Here is a 16,220-nt window from a genome sequence, read left to right on the forward strand (position 1 = left end):
GCGCAGTATAGCGCCGACTCGCCGTTCGGCTCCTTTCGCCAGTCGTGACACAGCTTACGCGACAGGGGGAGCTGTTTTTTTGTCAAAACGTCAATCGCCAGCATGTGAGGAACGCCCACTCCCGCGGGACTCGCAACCCTGAAGCCACGGGTGAATAGCTGTACGAAGGTATGTACAGCATCAAAAAAAACATAACAGGCATTGTATTGTAATGTGGGGGGCCAGTGTAATTAGAGAAAGTGTTTTTTAGGGTGAACCTCCTATATATATATATATATATATATATATATATATATATATATATATATATATATATATATATATATATATATATATATATATATATATATATATATATATATATATATATATATATATATATATATATATATATATATATATATATATATATATATAATTTTGGGCTGCAGTTTGTTATGGCATCACTTTATATATATATATATATATATATATATATATATATATATATATATATATATATATATATATATATATATATATATATATATATATATATATATATATATATATATATATATATAATTTTTTTTTTTTTTTTTTTTTTTTTTTTTTTTTCTTGCACCTCACTTATTTTGAACGGCTGGGGAAACTATTGTATTTTCTATGGTCACTGGCCACCTTCCTGCATGGGGGGATGTGAGGCAGAGACACTTACTGTTCTAGTGTGAACAGGCCCTTGGGTGCTTGATTTTTGCAGGAACAACTTGATACTCCAATCTATCCAGAGGAAGTATAACAGTCATTGGCCTGAAATGGCTCTAAAGATACTAGCGGCTAACATAATTTTGACTTTTACCCCTCAAGGGTGTGTAAGGGTTGATCATTTTCCTATTGGGCGTACTTTCCTGAAGCTGGATAGAACTGGTTATTAAATGACTGGCATGTAATTTTATGTTTGCTGCTCAAGCATTCTTGGAACGCCTGCTTGAGCAGCACTGACTGGCCAGTACACCATACTATTCATTCATACAGACTTTCTGAAAGCTACAATGTTTCGCAAGCATCTCATTTGTTTCCAAAATGCAGGCTTTGAAGGAGTGTACACTAAAAAAGCAGTATGTAAGCTGAACTCTGGTATAAATGTGTATGGTCTCACTATATTGTATCTTGTTCCTTAGATCTGTGGGATTGCGCTCATAGGACTGGGCATCTATGTGCAGATTTATCTTAACAAAACACTGACCATAAACAGTGCTTCAGCATCGGGACCGCCTATCGTTCTTATTGTGGTCGGGGTCATAATCTTCTTCATTTCATTCTTTGGATGCTGTGGAGCTGCAAAGGAGAACTACTGCATGGTGACCACGGTAAGATCATATGCCGTAAAGATTTATTGTGGTTGTCTTAAATACACTTGTTTAATCTTTCACTCTCCTGTTACCAGTTTGCTGTTCTTCTGGGTCTAATCTTTCTGGTTGAAATAGCTGCTGCAATTGCCGGATATGTTTTCCGCAATAAGGTAAGCCATACACAGAATATTGTAATCAGTGAGGTTACCTACTTGGAGCTGAGAAATCCCTGTTCACTAACATCTCTCTATTGTAGGTCGAAGATGTCTTCAAAGATTCCTTAAATGACAGTGTTAGCAAATACAACATTACACCAGAAGCCAGGGATGGCATAGATGACATTCAGAAAACGGTGAGTATTGCAACTATTCTATGGGGGGGGGCACACCCCTTGCATTACAAACAAAAAATTCTACGTATCTAATGGTCTCTACTTCACGTAACTTTAATGCGCTAGCATTGTAAAATCTGCTTGCAGCATGCCTCAACCTGGATGCATGGCTATTGATCACCTTGCATCTTGTGGCAAGTATGTTTAAGTAAGATATACAAGCTTAAAACTTTACAACCTATACTTTTATTGTGTATTTGGCCTTTTATGAAATGCCTGAGGATCTTTTTATAATTGTTCCCCTGGCTGTTTCACTATAGGGCCCCCCCCCACAAAGTACTTTAACCACATAAGACCCGGACCTTTATGCAGCTAAAGGACCCAAGGTGTTATTACAATTTGGCACTGCGCTGTTTTTAATTGGTAATTGTGTGGTCATGCAATGTTGTACCGAAACAGAATTTGCGTGCTTTTCTTCCCACAAATAGCTTTCTTTTGATGGGATTTGATTGCCTCTGCTTTTTTATTTTTTGCAATATAAATGTAAAAACCGAAAATTTTGAAAAATGATTTCTAATTTTTGTTATAAGAAAAATCAAATTAAACTAAATTTTGGTCAAACATTTAGGCCAAAATGTATTCAGCCACATGTCTTTAGTAAAAAAAATCGCAATAAGCCTATATTGGTTTTCGCAAAAGTTATAGCGTCTAAAAACTACGGTACATTTTCTGGAATTTACACAGCTTTTAATTTGACTGCCTATCATTTCTTGAGGTGCTTAAATAGCAGGGCAGTACAAACCCCCCCCAAATGACCCCATTTTGGAAAGTAGACACCCCAAGGAAATTGCTGAGGCATGTTGAGTCCATTGAATATTTTATTTTTTTGGTCCCAAGTGATTGAATGACAAAAAAAAATTGGTTTACAAAAAGTTGTCACTAAATGATATATTGCTCACACATGCCATAGTTGTATGTGGAATTGCACCCCAAAATACATTCTGCTGCTTCTGAGTACGGGGATACCACATGTGTGGGACTTTTTGGGAGCCTAGCCGCGGAGGGGACCCTGAAAACCCAAGCACCGCCTTCAAGATTTCTAAGGGCATACATTTTTGATTTCACTCCTCACTACCTATCAGTTTTGATGGCCATAAGATGGCACACAACCCCCCCCAAATGACCCCATTTTGGAAAGACACCCCAAGCTATTTGCTGAGAGGCTGTCGTGCTCAAACGTGTAGGCCTCTTCACTAGTGTACATTCGCTTTGCCATTTTGGGCTCTAAATTTAGTGGTACGCTAGTGATTCACAGGTAAAAAAAGCACCTGACTGTCAGCAAACGTAGAAAACTCTTCCAAAAAAACTGTTAGCGATCCCAGGGATCAGGCCTGTCTCTGCGAACGCTGCAGTTATGTGGTTTTTTTTTGTAAGTGACAGTGATCGATCAATACTGCACTTGGGTGGGCTGGGCGGAGGGGCAAAACGCAGGTGCTAGCGGGTATCTGGGCTGATTCTGCTAACAATGCGTTTTTGGGTACTCTAAAATGCTGGGTACGCTAGTATAGATCTGATCAGGTATCGATCCGTTCAGATACTATACCACTAAGGGGGGTGTATGCTTTGCGCGTGGTTGTAAGAGTTACTGGCACTAACCGAACACTGCCTGGGGCGACGCAGACCCTGACTGACGCAAAAATTTAATTGATATCACCCGCCGGGCGATCAGGGGGTTAAACCTTTATTGGGTTATATACGGCGGGTGCCCTGATGCTATAAACAGCAAACTACCTAACAAGCGTCAACTGTAACACTTATACAGTGATCACTGGTGAAAGGGTTAACTAGTGGGCAATCAGGGGGTTAAAACCTTTGTTGGGTAATATATGGGGGTACCTGACACTTTATAAAAACCTTGCGGCGAACCTAAATGACTAACTGGCTAACCAGCGACACTTATACGTTGATCACTGGTGAAAGGGTTAACTCTAGGGGCAATCGGGGGTTAAAACCTTTATTTAGAAAATGTATGGGGGTACCTAACGCTATTAAACCTGGCGGCGGACCTCAAAAAATAACTGGCTACCTAGCGGCACCAGCGACACTAATGCAGCGATCAGATAAACGATTGCTTAGTTACACTGGCAATAGGGGATGAAAGGGTTAACTAGGGGGGCGATCAAGGGGTTAAACCTTTATTAGGGGGGGGTAGGGGGCTACCCTGGGCCTAAGACTAACTGCCCTGCAACTTTTTACTGTCACAAATGACACTAAATGCAGTGATCAGTAAATAAATGATCACTGCAATCAGTGACAATGTGGCTGGCGGGTGATTTGGGGGTGCACGGATTTGTGCCTATGTGTAACTGTTAGTGTGCTGTTTGGTGCAACTCACTTGTGATTTCTCTCCTCTCGCCGGACGAGAACCCCGCCAGGAGGAGATGACATCACTTCCTCTGTTTACATTACAGAGGCGGAAGGTGATTCGCTGGGAGTGATCGCGAGGGGGTGGCCAGAAACGAACAGCCGCCCCCTCATATCGCTTCCACAGCAAACGGGACCGACCGCAAAAACTGGGGGGGTCCCGATCCACGTCAAGGCAGGCACGTTGATGTGCCGCCTGTCCGTGCCATTCTGCTGATGTATATGTACATACGGCGGTCCTTAAGTGGTTAAATGTAGACATTTTAACCACTTCAGCCCCCGGACCATTTGGCTGGCCAAAGACCAGGCCACTTTTTGCAATTCGGCACTGCATTGCTTTAACTGACCAATTGCGTGGTCATGCGATGTGGCTCCCAAACAAAATTTACCCCCCCACAAATGGAGCTTTCCTTTGGTATTTGACCTCTGCGGTTATTAAACTATAAACAGAGCGTCAATTTTTATAATATCCCCCCCAAAAAAAAAATATATGTAAAATGTATATTGGCCTAAACTGAGGGGGAAAAATATTTTTCCCCTCAGTTTAGGCCAATATGTATTTTACATATTTTTGGTAAAAAAATTGCAAGCGTTAATTGGTTTGCGCATACAAATTAAAGGTATGTAGTCATTTTTACAGAGATCAGTGCTGTAAAAATGATACTGGCAGGGAAGGGGTTAAGTGACTTGGGGGCATGGCTTGCTGTGTCACGTCGCTGTTCCTGATGACGGAACAGACTCTCTTTAACTCTCTTTAACCTTTAGGCGGCTAAATGCCCAGGCTAGGTTTTGCGATTCGGCACTGCGTCACTTTAACAGACAATTGCGCGGTCGTGCGACGTGGCTCCCAAACAAAATTGGCGTCCTTTTTTCCCCACAAATAGAGCTGTCTTTTGGTGGTATTTGATCACCTCTGCGGTTTTTATTTTTTGCGCTATAAACAAAAATAGAGCGACAATTTTGAAAAACTATTTTTTACCTTTTGCTATAATAAATATCCCCCAAAAACATATATAAAAAAATGTTTTTTCTCAGTTTAGGCCGATACGTATTCTTCCTATTTTTGGTAAAAATCGCAATAGGCGTTTATCGATTGGTTTGCGCAAAATTTATAGCGTTTACAAAATAGGGAATAGTTTTATTGCTTTTTTTTTTTTTTTTTTTTTTTTTTTTTTGTGACTGGCGGACACTTCGGACAATTTTGACACATTTTTGGGACCATTGTTTTTTTCACAGCAAAAAATGCATATAAATTGCATTGTTGTGAAAATTACAGTTGCAGTTTGGGAGTTAACCACAGGGGGCGCTGTAGGAGTTGGTGTTCACTTAGTGTGTGTTTACAACTGTAGGGGGGTGTGGCTGTAGGACTGACGTCATCGATCGAGTCTCCCTATATAAGGGATCACTCGATCGATGCAGCGCAATAGTGAAGCACGGGGAAGCCGTGTTTACATACGGCTCTCCCCGTTCTTCAGCTCCGGGGAGCGATCGCGACGGAGCGGCTATAAACGAAAAGCCGCGCCGTCGTCCCGGATCGCTCCCCGTGGGAATCCGACCGCCGCATGTAGGCGGGGGGGTCCCGATCGGACCCCCCACCCAATAGAAGGCAAGGACGTACCTGTACGCCCATTTGCCTGTACGTGCCATTCTGTGGACGTACATATACATGCGGCGGTCGGGAAGTGGTTAAAGGGGAGGCACCACCACACCTGTTTGGGGGGGGGGTGGGGGGCACCAGCCCTCCTTACCAGGACCTCTGCAGTAGTAGATGCAGACTCCTCCCCCCCCCCCCCCCCCTCTGGTGCCAGAGAAGATGGCTGACCTGCTCCAGTCTCCTTTAAGCGGTGGCTGTGCGTACACTGCCGTAATTGTGCGGGGGCCAAGAATAGTCTCTGTCGCACAGGAGGAGGCAGGTCAGGATCTGGTGCAGTAGCACTATGGGAGACCGACATTGGCGTGTGGAGGACGCGGCAAGATCTGCAGGGACTGACACAGGCACCAGCAAGGCCCAGGTAGGAGGCGGTCTGTTAAAGCTGCTCGATCCATTACTGGGGGGGGGATGTGTGGACCTGTCTGGGCACTTGAGGCTTTGTTTCTACCTCTTGGTGCACCTTTTAGGTGATCCATAAGCGGAGACTGGCTCTCGGCCAAAATGATGGTTGCTGCCATTTCTGATCTTAAAATAGAGTGGTGCTGTGAATTTGCGGCACCTCGACTCCTGGCCCACTTGTCTCTTCCTCCAAGCCAGAGGACGCTTGTGTGATGGAATAGTCGCAAGGTTAATCGCATTCAGATTTTGAACACCTTATGCCAGCCATAGGTGGGTCATTTGGCTGGTTCAGCAGGGACTGGCCAAATTTTTTATCCCTCTCTGGCCAGGTCTGTAAAATGTCAGAATGGGGTTAAAGGGTCAGTAAAGGAAAAACATTTTTTTGCTGAAATGACTGTTTACAGGGTATAGAGACATAAAAGTTAACGGATTCCTTTTAAATATGATTACAAATGGATTAAATTCAATCATATAATGTGCCTACAGTTTCACTTTAGTTTTTAAATTGGTTTCATGTTCCTGTGAACTAGAGACACACAAAACAAACAAATCCAGAGCAGTGTTTTGTTTTTAAAATGAATCTGGTTCTGTTAAGTTTTAGACACACAGTAATGACAGCTTAGACCTACAGTGAAAAGCTCCCAGTATGATGGTTATAAGGAAACGGACAACCAGGAAGTGTGGAGATCAGAGCAGTTTTACAGCAAAAACTAGCAATGAGGACATGAAACCAGTACTGCAGTAAAATAAAGGAAGCTATTTAGCTAAAAAAAAAAAATTCCATTAGTGATCCTTTAATTCTTTCATACAAACTTGATATAAGCGATGACCATCTCCACTAGCATCAGCTAATGTGACCGGTTTATTCTGTTTGTTGTACATGATCCCCTGCAACATGTATCCAACAATGTTTCAGCAAAGGACCACCAATTTCTAATGAATTAAATAGCATGAAACCACTTGTATGTAAACAGAAGCAAGGCACTCTTGCATATCCTTCCGCCTGTTGCTCGGTTGTGATTGCCTCATCACTATAGCCAATGATCCTTTAGGTATAAGCTACACAAGTCTGATTTACACTGCAGTGTGGGAAACGGTGAACATGCTGGTTGCAGTGTGACCACTATGTCTTCAGACAAGAGTTGCAAAGCTGGTGGGGATTTTATTTTTTTAATCAATACTTGTCTTCCATAACAGTTCAACTTTTGTAACTAATTGGCTATACTAAAGAACAATTTGGTCATCTGCCAAGAATGTGCTCTTTTTAGTGTAAAACAAGCCTGAAACATAAAATGCAGCTCCTTAGCATAACTACTGATGGATATATCTCTGGCTTAAATTGAGAGGGTGGGACCAAGAGCTCCACCCATGAAGTGAAGTTGACATGCCTACAAGTTCATGAAACTGTATAAATATGTCAATTTTGGGGGTTCTTGTTACTGCCCTCTAGAAAAAAATGAGTTCCACCCTAAAGTGGAACTTCCGCTCATCTGATTCCCCTCTGGTGCCACAATTGGCACCTTTCAGAGTGGACAGGATACCGGTCTTCGCCGTGTATCCTTTCCCACTTCCGGGAGCCTCAGCCGCGGATATTGACGTCACGACTGGGGCTCCCTCCTCCCATGGCAGCTGCCAGGCCATGCGCAGTATTCCCGGCCAAAAGCCTACACTGCTTGCAATGGTGACATCAGCTCCAGGTGCCGACATCGCTGGACTCCAGGACAGGTAAGTGTCTGATTAAAAGCCAGCAGCTGCAGTATGGTTTTTGGGTCGAACACCGCTTTAAGATGCTGGTGTGCTTCCAGGATGGCTTTTCACGTAATCTCGGCGTTTGGACCTGCAGGTCATATGTGCCTGTCGGTAAATTCTCAGACCTCTTAACCACTCTTGGCCAAAGCCACTTCTGGCACTCCTTTCCTACATGTAAAAATATTTGTTTGCTAGAAATCTACTTTTACTTTTTTTTTTTTTTTTTTTTTTTTTTATTGCGCATGCTTGTGGATTGGCTCCAAATTTCAGTAATTAAAAAATCTCCATAGGCTACGTTTAAAGGTCTTGTGCAAGAATTATTGCTCTCCTGTTCGGCGATACCTCACTTGTGTGGTTTGAACACTGTGTACATATGCATTTGCTTCTGCATGGATGGGGGTGCTGTAAAAATGTTACCACCCCCCCCCCCCCATGACAGGCCCTCTTTACTGAGATGGTGCTGGAAGTGACATGTTGCTTTCTGCCTCCAAAGGTCGTAGAGATGGCTGAGGACCAGTCCACTGATTGTTTTTGAGGGGGAATCTGACCTCAGGCTTTATTTGCTACCCCTTAAAGCCCATGACTTCCATCTAGGGATAAGTGGTTAGTGTCAAACTGATACCCTAGATAGTAACCCAAAGCTAGTCTGCACAAGCTTTTTATTAAACAATTTAAAAAAAATGTTTACCTACCTCCTGATCTGAGTATTCTCACTTGCAATTTAAAGGATTGGAGTCTTAACTATTTTTTTTTATTTTTATTTCCCAGTTCCATTGCTGTGGTGCCAATAGCTCCAGTGACTGGACTAACTATCCTCCTTTTAAAGGCAGCACCACAGTTCCTGACACATGCTGCAAGGTCATTGTAACTGGATGTGGCAAGAATTCAACCAACATTTATACTAATGTAAGTATTGCATAACACATTTTGGTAATGCTTTAGACAAGCCTGAAGAAAATGCGAGTTTTTAAAACCTTGCACCACAAAATGGGTTCTGTTGGCAACTGTATTTACACTTTTTTACTTTTGTGATTTGACCAACATGTGCACTGCTTTGGCATAAATACATATTCCAGGGCCGTGTTTTGTTGTTGGGATGTGTATACATTTTAAAACCCTGTGTACTTTTACTGCTTGTATGGCTGTCGGGGCATATTGCTGCTGTGCCGGTCCAGGAATTTGAAATCCCAGCAGCTTTCTCTCCTTTTTGCCCACTGTGACAGGAACTATATAAATGTGAAATATTTATTAGTCCATGGCCTTTAAGAAACCGTGCTGTAGATCTCTAAAATGCCTCCAATAACCAGTTTGTGCTCTCACCTTCTTTTTTTTCTTTTTTTAAAATGCAGTGGCCCCTTAACTTCATAAGCGTGTCCAACCATTTTGTTACATACTTCTGTCACTTCACCCAGTTACTGTTACAAACTGCTACTTCAATCTGACCAGTTTTATTTACTAAAAGCAAATTGAACCCACTCTATAGTGTGTACAATGGAACCTCGGATTACGAGCAAAATCCGTTCCAGGAGAATGCTCGTAATCCAAAGTACTCACATAGCAAAGCGAGTTTCCCCATTGAAGTCAATGGAAACAAAAATCATTGGTTCCGCATTGACTTCAATGGGATGCAATACTGCATGCAGCCAGAGGCGGGGCGCGCTGGAGAGCCCCGGAAACGGCCTGAGGACACATCTGCTGACCTTTGGCAAACCTCAGACTTCCTAACCGAGATTTGCCATGGTCAGCTGTGCTGTCCTCGGGCCTTTCTGTGCATTTCCAAACGATGTTTGGCTCGGCTCCGGCGCCCCCACCTCAGGCTAAAAGCAGTACTGCACACCGCTTTATCCTGAATCGTGCTAGTTTTGTGAGCCAACACTCTCAAACCGAGTCACATGAGAGATTTTTTTATATATATATATATATATATATATATATATATATATATATATATATATATAATATCTCTCATGTTGCGAAACGCTTGTTAACCGCAATCCGAGGGTCCACTGTAATTTAACATTTTCCTCATATGCCAGCATCCAATATGGGTCTCATATGATCACATTTCAAGATGGCTCCTGCTTGCCCTACTTTATCCTGTACGCTTCACTCACTAAGTGACATGGGTGGAAATTATGTCACTTATGGCCCCTCCCATGCGTTTCGTTTGGTCTAACCCTCCCCCATAAGCACATTACCAGGCACATGTGCTAGTGGCAGCAAACATGTCTTGCAAAAATATAACCACTGATATATTTAATTTTTGGCTTTTAAAGAAGTTACCTGTCTAAGTGCATTGCTTACTCTTATACAGGGATGTATTCAGGGTATCGATGCTTGGGTGAAAACGAATGTCGGCATCATTGCTGGAGTTGCCCTGGGAATTGCTTTCTTTGAGGTCAGTATTCCTTTTAACATTTTGCATAAAAGAAATTGCGTTAATGGTTTTGTAAATCCTTTTCATAGTCAGGTCTAGAACTACTGATGCTATTTTGAAGGTAACGGGTGGTTACACCAAATTTAGATCTTTTGGATGTCTCTTCTGTTCATTTTACTTTCGTGTGTTAAAACAAAAAAAACGAATCGCACCCACCTAAACTTTTGCACAGTGCTCTATATTTAGTCCTTGTATAGTATTGGAGGATCGTGAAAGGGATCCATCGCTCACAGCCACATCAGCCCTGCTAAGGGCAAAAAGCACTGATGTAATTTTTATGATTGGAGGGCAGAGGAGGTGAGCAGATTTGCCGCATGGTGGAATGCACATTTCTCAGATTTAGTTGAAGAGAACATCAGCATTCTCACAGATTTCATCACTAGAGTCTGGAAGTCAGTATGTTGACTTCCTATTCATTTTAGGACTTTGTTATATTTATGTATGATTTAGATGTACTTGCATGTTAATGGGTACAATTTAAAATTTTGTATTGCTACACCTTACTATATTTTTGATTTATTAACACTGAGTGGCATCTCCTTGTGTTTTCTGCAACCCAGTCTTTTTGAAGGACTGGTTTGAATACCTCCCAAGTTCCTGCTTTTATCTGAATGCAGACCCACTGAGTACTGTTGCTACTCTTGGCTCTGCATTCTGAGGTGGCCTTTCTTGGGTTGGATGCTATGGCTTTTGGGGTTTTTAGCAGAGCTCTTGTAGAGCCAAACAGGGAGTTTAGATTCAGGCTTAAGTTTGCTTGTATATAATTGAGGTAGAAACCTTTTAGCCCTGGTTCACATTGATGCAATTTGAAATGTCAAATCGGCTGCAATGGAACAGTCCGAATCGGTGCGGCACGGATTCCCAAAAGTAGTTTCTGTATTCCCCCCCCCCCCCCATAGACTTCTGTGCAGGAACCGGTCAGATGTGTCTGAAATCGTCAGCCTGACATGCGGGATTTGTGCGAGTTCAGCTGAATTTGCACAATTTTCAATCCCGCAGCAGTGTGAATCTGGACTAAAGTCAAAAGTATTTCCCTCACAGGTAAGGCTTACCGGGTAGGCACAGTAAATTTCCTAAACATTGCACTTTTTGGGATTTACTTTAGCAGCAGCCGGTGAAGTCACTGGCACATGCACACTGAGTTCTGAATAGACTGCCATACATTCAGAACGGTGACATCATGGCTCAGCCTGGAAGGAAGACTAGGTAAAGATGGGAGCTCCTGCAGCGATGACAGAGTTGCTGGGAGCTTCATTTTTAGGCATCCCAATATGCAGCACATACTAGCACATTATGGCTTAAACTGCCTGGGGGGGGGGGGGGGTTGTAAATATTTTGTGGTTTACTACTGCTTTAAGACGCTTCAAATGTATAGATCAAAATTTAGAGGGCCAGGAAGTGTCCTTTATGGAGACCTTGACTGCCATGTATGGGCAAGGTGCATTAAAATAAAGCCGTGTGTTGCTTTGCCATGCATTCTATGCCAACATATGCTTCATTAATTCCTTCTTTTATCACATGTTCTGATGTGATCAAGGCCTCAAGTTGAATATCTAGGTTTGTGTCCTGCAGAAGCATACAGTTTTTTTTTTTGTTTCCCCCCCCCCACTCATTACACTAAAACTTATTGGCATGGGTCACCACTGATGGCAGTGCTCCAAATGTGTACCATTAACCAGTGCTGCATGTCACTTGTACAACTGGCTTCCTTTGGGGAAGCTACACATCTGTGTATTAGCACTTCCAGCTTGGATCTACGCAAGGTACAGTAAAACCTTGGATTGCAAGCATTTGTTCCGGAAACATGCTTGTAATCCATAGCACTTGTTTATAGAAGCAAATTCCCCCCATTAGAAATAATGGAAACTCAAATGATTTGTTTCACAACCATTGATTCATGGGTCTTTCGGTTTATAGTCCATATAAAGAGATTATAGCAGTGTGATGGGTTGTGCAACTATAAAATGTCCCTTTTACAAATGGAAGCCTCCGCAAGGGGATTAGAAGAAAAATCCAGACTCTGCAAAAGTATTATAGAGAGGAGCCTCTAAGTGTAGCAATATGGTTACATTTAAAGAAGGTACAACATTTAGCAAAATATTGCTACACTTGGAGGCGCATCTTTTCTTTTATACTCAATTGTGACACAATGCTACTTGTATATCAAGACATCGCTTGTATATAAAGTCAAAATGTATTTAAGAATGTTGCGCTCATCTTGCAAAATGCTTTTTTTTTTCAAAAGAGGTTTATTGGCACAAATGATGATAAAACTGAAGATATGCATACATACAGTTGCATAAAGATACATTCCGTCCAACATTGAAATGGCAGCCAATACATATCATCAAAAGAGCACAAGTACATAACCTGAATTACAAATAACATGGATCTCTCACATTTCACTATTCAACAGGGATCAATGAAACTAACAACAACATCCCTACCCCCTCACTGTCCAAGACCAACCCTAGTTCACCCACAGCTAAAGTAGCCTGTACATTACCATTTCGAGCGGGGCCAACCCCCGGGGTATTCAACTAGGGGGCCCACAGCAGCTCAAATTTCCCCTGCCGACCCCTGTGCTGGTAAATGTATTTTTCCAGTGGCAAAGTGGATCCCATTTGCGCTATCCATTCCCTTCGCCCAGGAGGATCACTTGCCTTCCAATGCTGGGAGGATAAGTTTACACGCCTAAAAGAGGGCTCTACCAATGGCTTGTTTCTGGTTATCATCCAGTGTCTGATCGTCCAGTATACCCAACACAGACTTTAGGAGTTTGTGGAATCCTAACCAAGAATACCTCATTTAGAGTTTTAAGAACCCCACTCCAGTAGAGGTGCAGCTTGGGGCACCTCCACAGTAAATGAATAAGGTCCCTGCGGTCACGCACACATCTGGGGCAATTGTCATCCCCCAACCAGACCCATCTTAAGCAATCTCGCTGGTGTGAACTGCACTCTCGACAATGAACAACTGTGACAGGCGTTGTGCAGTGTTGAGCGAACACCCCTGCCTTGCAAAATGCAAGTAAATACAAGTAATACTGAAAATATATTCCCATACCTACAAACTACACAAGTACTGAATTCTGCCAATTCTAGAAATGCTTTGGGTATGTCTCAATCCTAATTGGGATAAGAAAGTGAGTAGCTTTTAGTCTTTCTAACATGCTTACTTGTTTGAGTCGCTTACATGGCTATATTGAAGCCAGAGGATGCTGCAATTGTGGCGGCCTCCATAGTCTACAGGTTTTCATTAAAGTATAACTTGGGGGGGGGGAAGAGGAATAGAGGGTCAATCAGCCTATCATCCTCATTGAAAGAATCGCAACTATTCGGTTGTACCCAGAACCGGAAAAGTTGGGTGGGGAATCTTCCAATGGTGACGCTTTTGTAGGGATTTCAACTCGCTTCCTGTTTTTGGATGGGAGACGGAAGTGAAATCTCCCCAATGGGTATAATCTTCTCAACCCCCACTCCAAAATGAGAAGTTGTGCCTTTCAATATCTGAGATCTTGTGTGCCACCTACCTGTTCTCAACTAATTTTATTTTTTTCTTGCCCCTGACTTTTAGATCTTGGGTATAGTCTTTTCTTGCTGCTTGATGAAGGGAATTCGCAGTGGATATGAAGTGATGTGATCTGGCGCCGTGCACAAGATAATGCCGTGATGTCTCTTCCCCATATTGCCATGTTAAGACACAAACTAGCGTTTGCTCTCCTTCCTATTGTGAACACATTTTTTTACAAGCTATTCTATGATCTGTAATGGCACAGCATGTCACTTCTCTGTGAATTTGGTTACAAAAGTTTTTATATTATGTATTGTCATAGAGTTCTTTCAGCTGTTGCTTTACTCTGCTTTTTTTTTTTTTTTTTTTTTTTTTTTTTTTTGCTGGTATGCCCAACAGCGCTTAAAGGTCAGGCAGTCTTCATATGAACTTGTTTTAAAACTTTGGTATTTGAAAATAATTTATAAAATAAAATTTGCGCTTGGCTTTAGGAAACTTTTTGGAAGCAGATTGCTACATTCCTTCAGTGCCTTTATATTCTGTACCAGCCTCATTACAAAGGAAATTTTTGAGTTTCTGGTCCAGAAAATCTGTATAAAATGTATATGTAGCCTATGTGCCATAAGCAATGCCAAGGGAAATTCTATATTTTATTCAAAGTTAGCAAGTACCCTATACTCTTTCCCCATTACAATTTCCATTTTCTACAAAGCACAAAATGTAAATGCCAAGAATAAAGTGATATAACGGCCTTTCTGTCTGTTTTATTGACTGGTTGCATTACAATTGGGTACAAGAGGACCCTGCTTGCTAGAGCTTACAATCTAGGCAGGAGGATCAATTGATTCAAAAGATAATGGCTGTGGGGATGAGCTGATGGAGAAAGTAAAACTATTAGTTAGGAGCAGCATAAGCTTATTTAAAGAGATGGGTTTTCAGGGATCATCCAAATATGGCTTGATTAGGGGACAGTCTGACAGATTGGGGTAGGGAGTTCCAAAGGATGATAGAAGCTGTAGCTAAATCCTGTAGGAGAGCATGGGAGGAGTCGACAAGGGAGCTATAGAGCAGGAGGTCTTGGGAGGACCGACAGGAGCGGCTTTGGTATTTTGAGACTAGGTTAGTGATGTAGCTGGGGCAAGAGTTGTGGACGGCTTTGTAAATTGCTAGTACTTTCTATTCATTGGGTGAGTAGAAGCCAGTGCAGGACACTGAACAGTTGGTAAGGTGGATGAGTCTTGCAGTAGCATTCATTATGGACTGAAGGGTGGATAGTGTATGTAAAGGTAATCCAATGAGGAGTGAGATGCGGTAGTCTGCAAGAGATAACGGAGTGAATTGGAAGCTTGGTGGTGTCATTGGTTAAAGCGTATTCTAGAGATGTTGCTTAGGCGGCATGATTTGGCCAGGGATTGGATGTGGGCCTGAAAGGACAGTTCAGAGTCTAGGGTTACCACTGGCATGTAGGTACAGGCTGATGGTGGTTTCAATCTTGACAGAACTCTGATATGAGCTGTTTTAGATATTCAGTTTTGAGGAAGTGTGACATCCAGGCTAATATGTCGGTAAATCAGTGATGTGTGAGCTGAGGTGCTATCAGAGGATGTGTAGATGGAAAATTGTAGAGGTCCAAGGATAGAACCTTGGGACACCAATGGTGAGAGGAGTTGGAGAGAAACTGTTGGTTCCTTCAGCCAATGATTGGCTGAAGAAGGAACCAATTGGCAGTTCTGAAACGCATTCCTTTCTGATGACACACTTCCTGTTTGTTCTATGCTGGTTTTTGTTCCGCTGATGTCATTTCAAGGCTCCAGACTCCACACTGACCCAGACAGTGTTATTGTGTTTCCAGAGCCTGCAGCGTCCCCTGGCTGTTTTCTGGATCCTACTGGAAGTATTGCATACTGGGACCTTCCTGCTATCGAACATCTGGATACACTTACTACATGCTCATTTTCATCGATATTGTAAGTGTTTTAATCATTTTGGGATATAAAAAAAAAATGTATTTCTGTACTTGGCGGCGCCTCTTGTTTTCTGTTAATCATTAGATCGCTTGTCTGAGTGTGGCCTGAAGTGTAAGAAGTCTATCCCTTCCAAAACAGACTTTATTTGCTAGGTCCTGATATCTGGAGTGCCCTTGATTATATACTTTTCACTGGAAAAGAGAAGCCTGTAGTAGGGGAACAGAGGTGGCTCTCCAACATGCAAAAAGAATGGAACAGATGCCTGTTCTGTTTTCCTTTTTTTTGGGACTGGCCTAGTAATCGCATGCATGTAGTTGCCCCCTGTGTAGAAGGACATGGATATAAAAGGGTGGTCTGTAAAAAATAAAGTACCCACAACAAATGCACCTTAACATACTTACCGGCCGAAAGACAGCGA

The 16,220-nt window shown here is 42.2% G+C and overlaps 1 protein-coding gene across 1 annotated transcript in view; it reads left to right on the plus strand.

Annotated features, from left to right (window-relative positions):
• Positions 1-14,587, plus strand: part of CD63 (CD63 molecule) — a 35,044-nt gene extending 20,457 nt beyond the window's left edge. The window contains exons 3-8 of the mRNA XM_040341137.1: positions 1,161-1,349; positions 1,427-1,501; positions 1,588-1,683; positions 8,654-8,791; positions 10,200-10,283; positions 13,899-14,587. Coding sequence (XP_040197071.1) covers positions 1,161-1,349; positions 1,427-1,501; positions 1,588-1,683; positions 8,654-8,791; positions 10,200-10,283; positions 13,899-13,964 — 648 coding nt within the window. The 3' untranslated portion in view covers positions 13,965-14,587. The remainder of the gene's footprint in view (positions 1-1,160; positions 1,350-1,426; positions 1,502-1,587; positions 1,684-8,653; positions 8,792-10,199; positions 10,284-13,898) is intronic.
• Positions 14,588-16,220: the final 1,633 nt, after the last annotated feature.

Source organism: Rana temporaria, chromosome 2 (genome assembly GCF_905171775.1).
Source record: "Rana temporaria chromosome 2, aRanTem1.1, whole genome shotgun sequence".
NCBI lineage: Eukaryota > Metazoa > Chordata > Amphibia > Anura > Ranidae > Rana > Rana temporaria.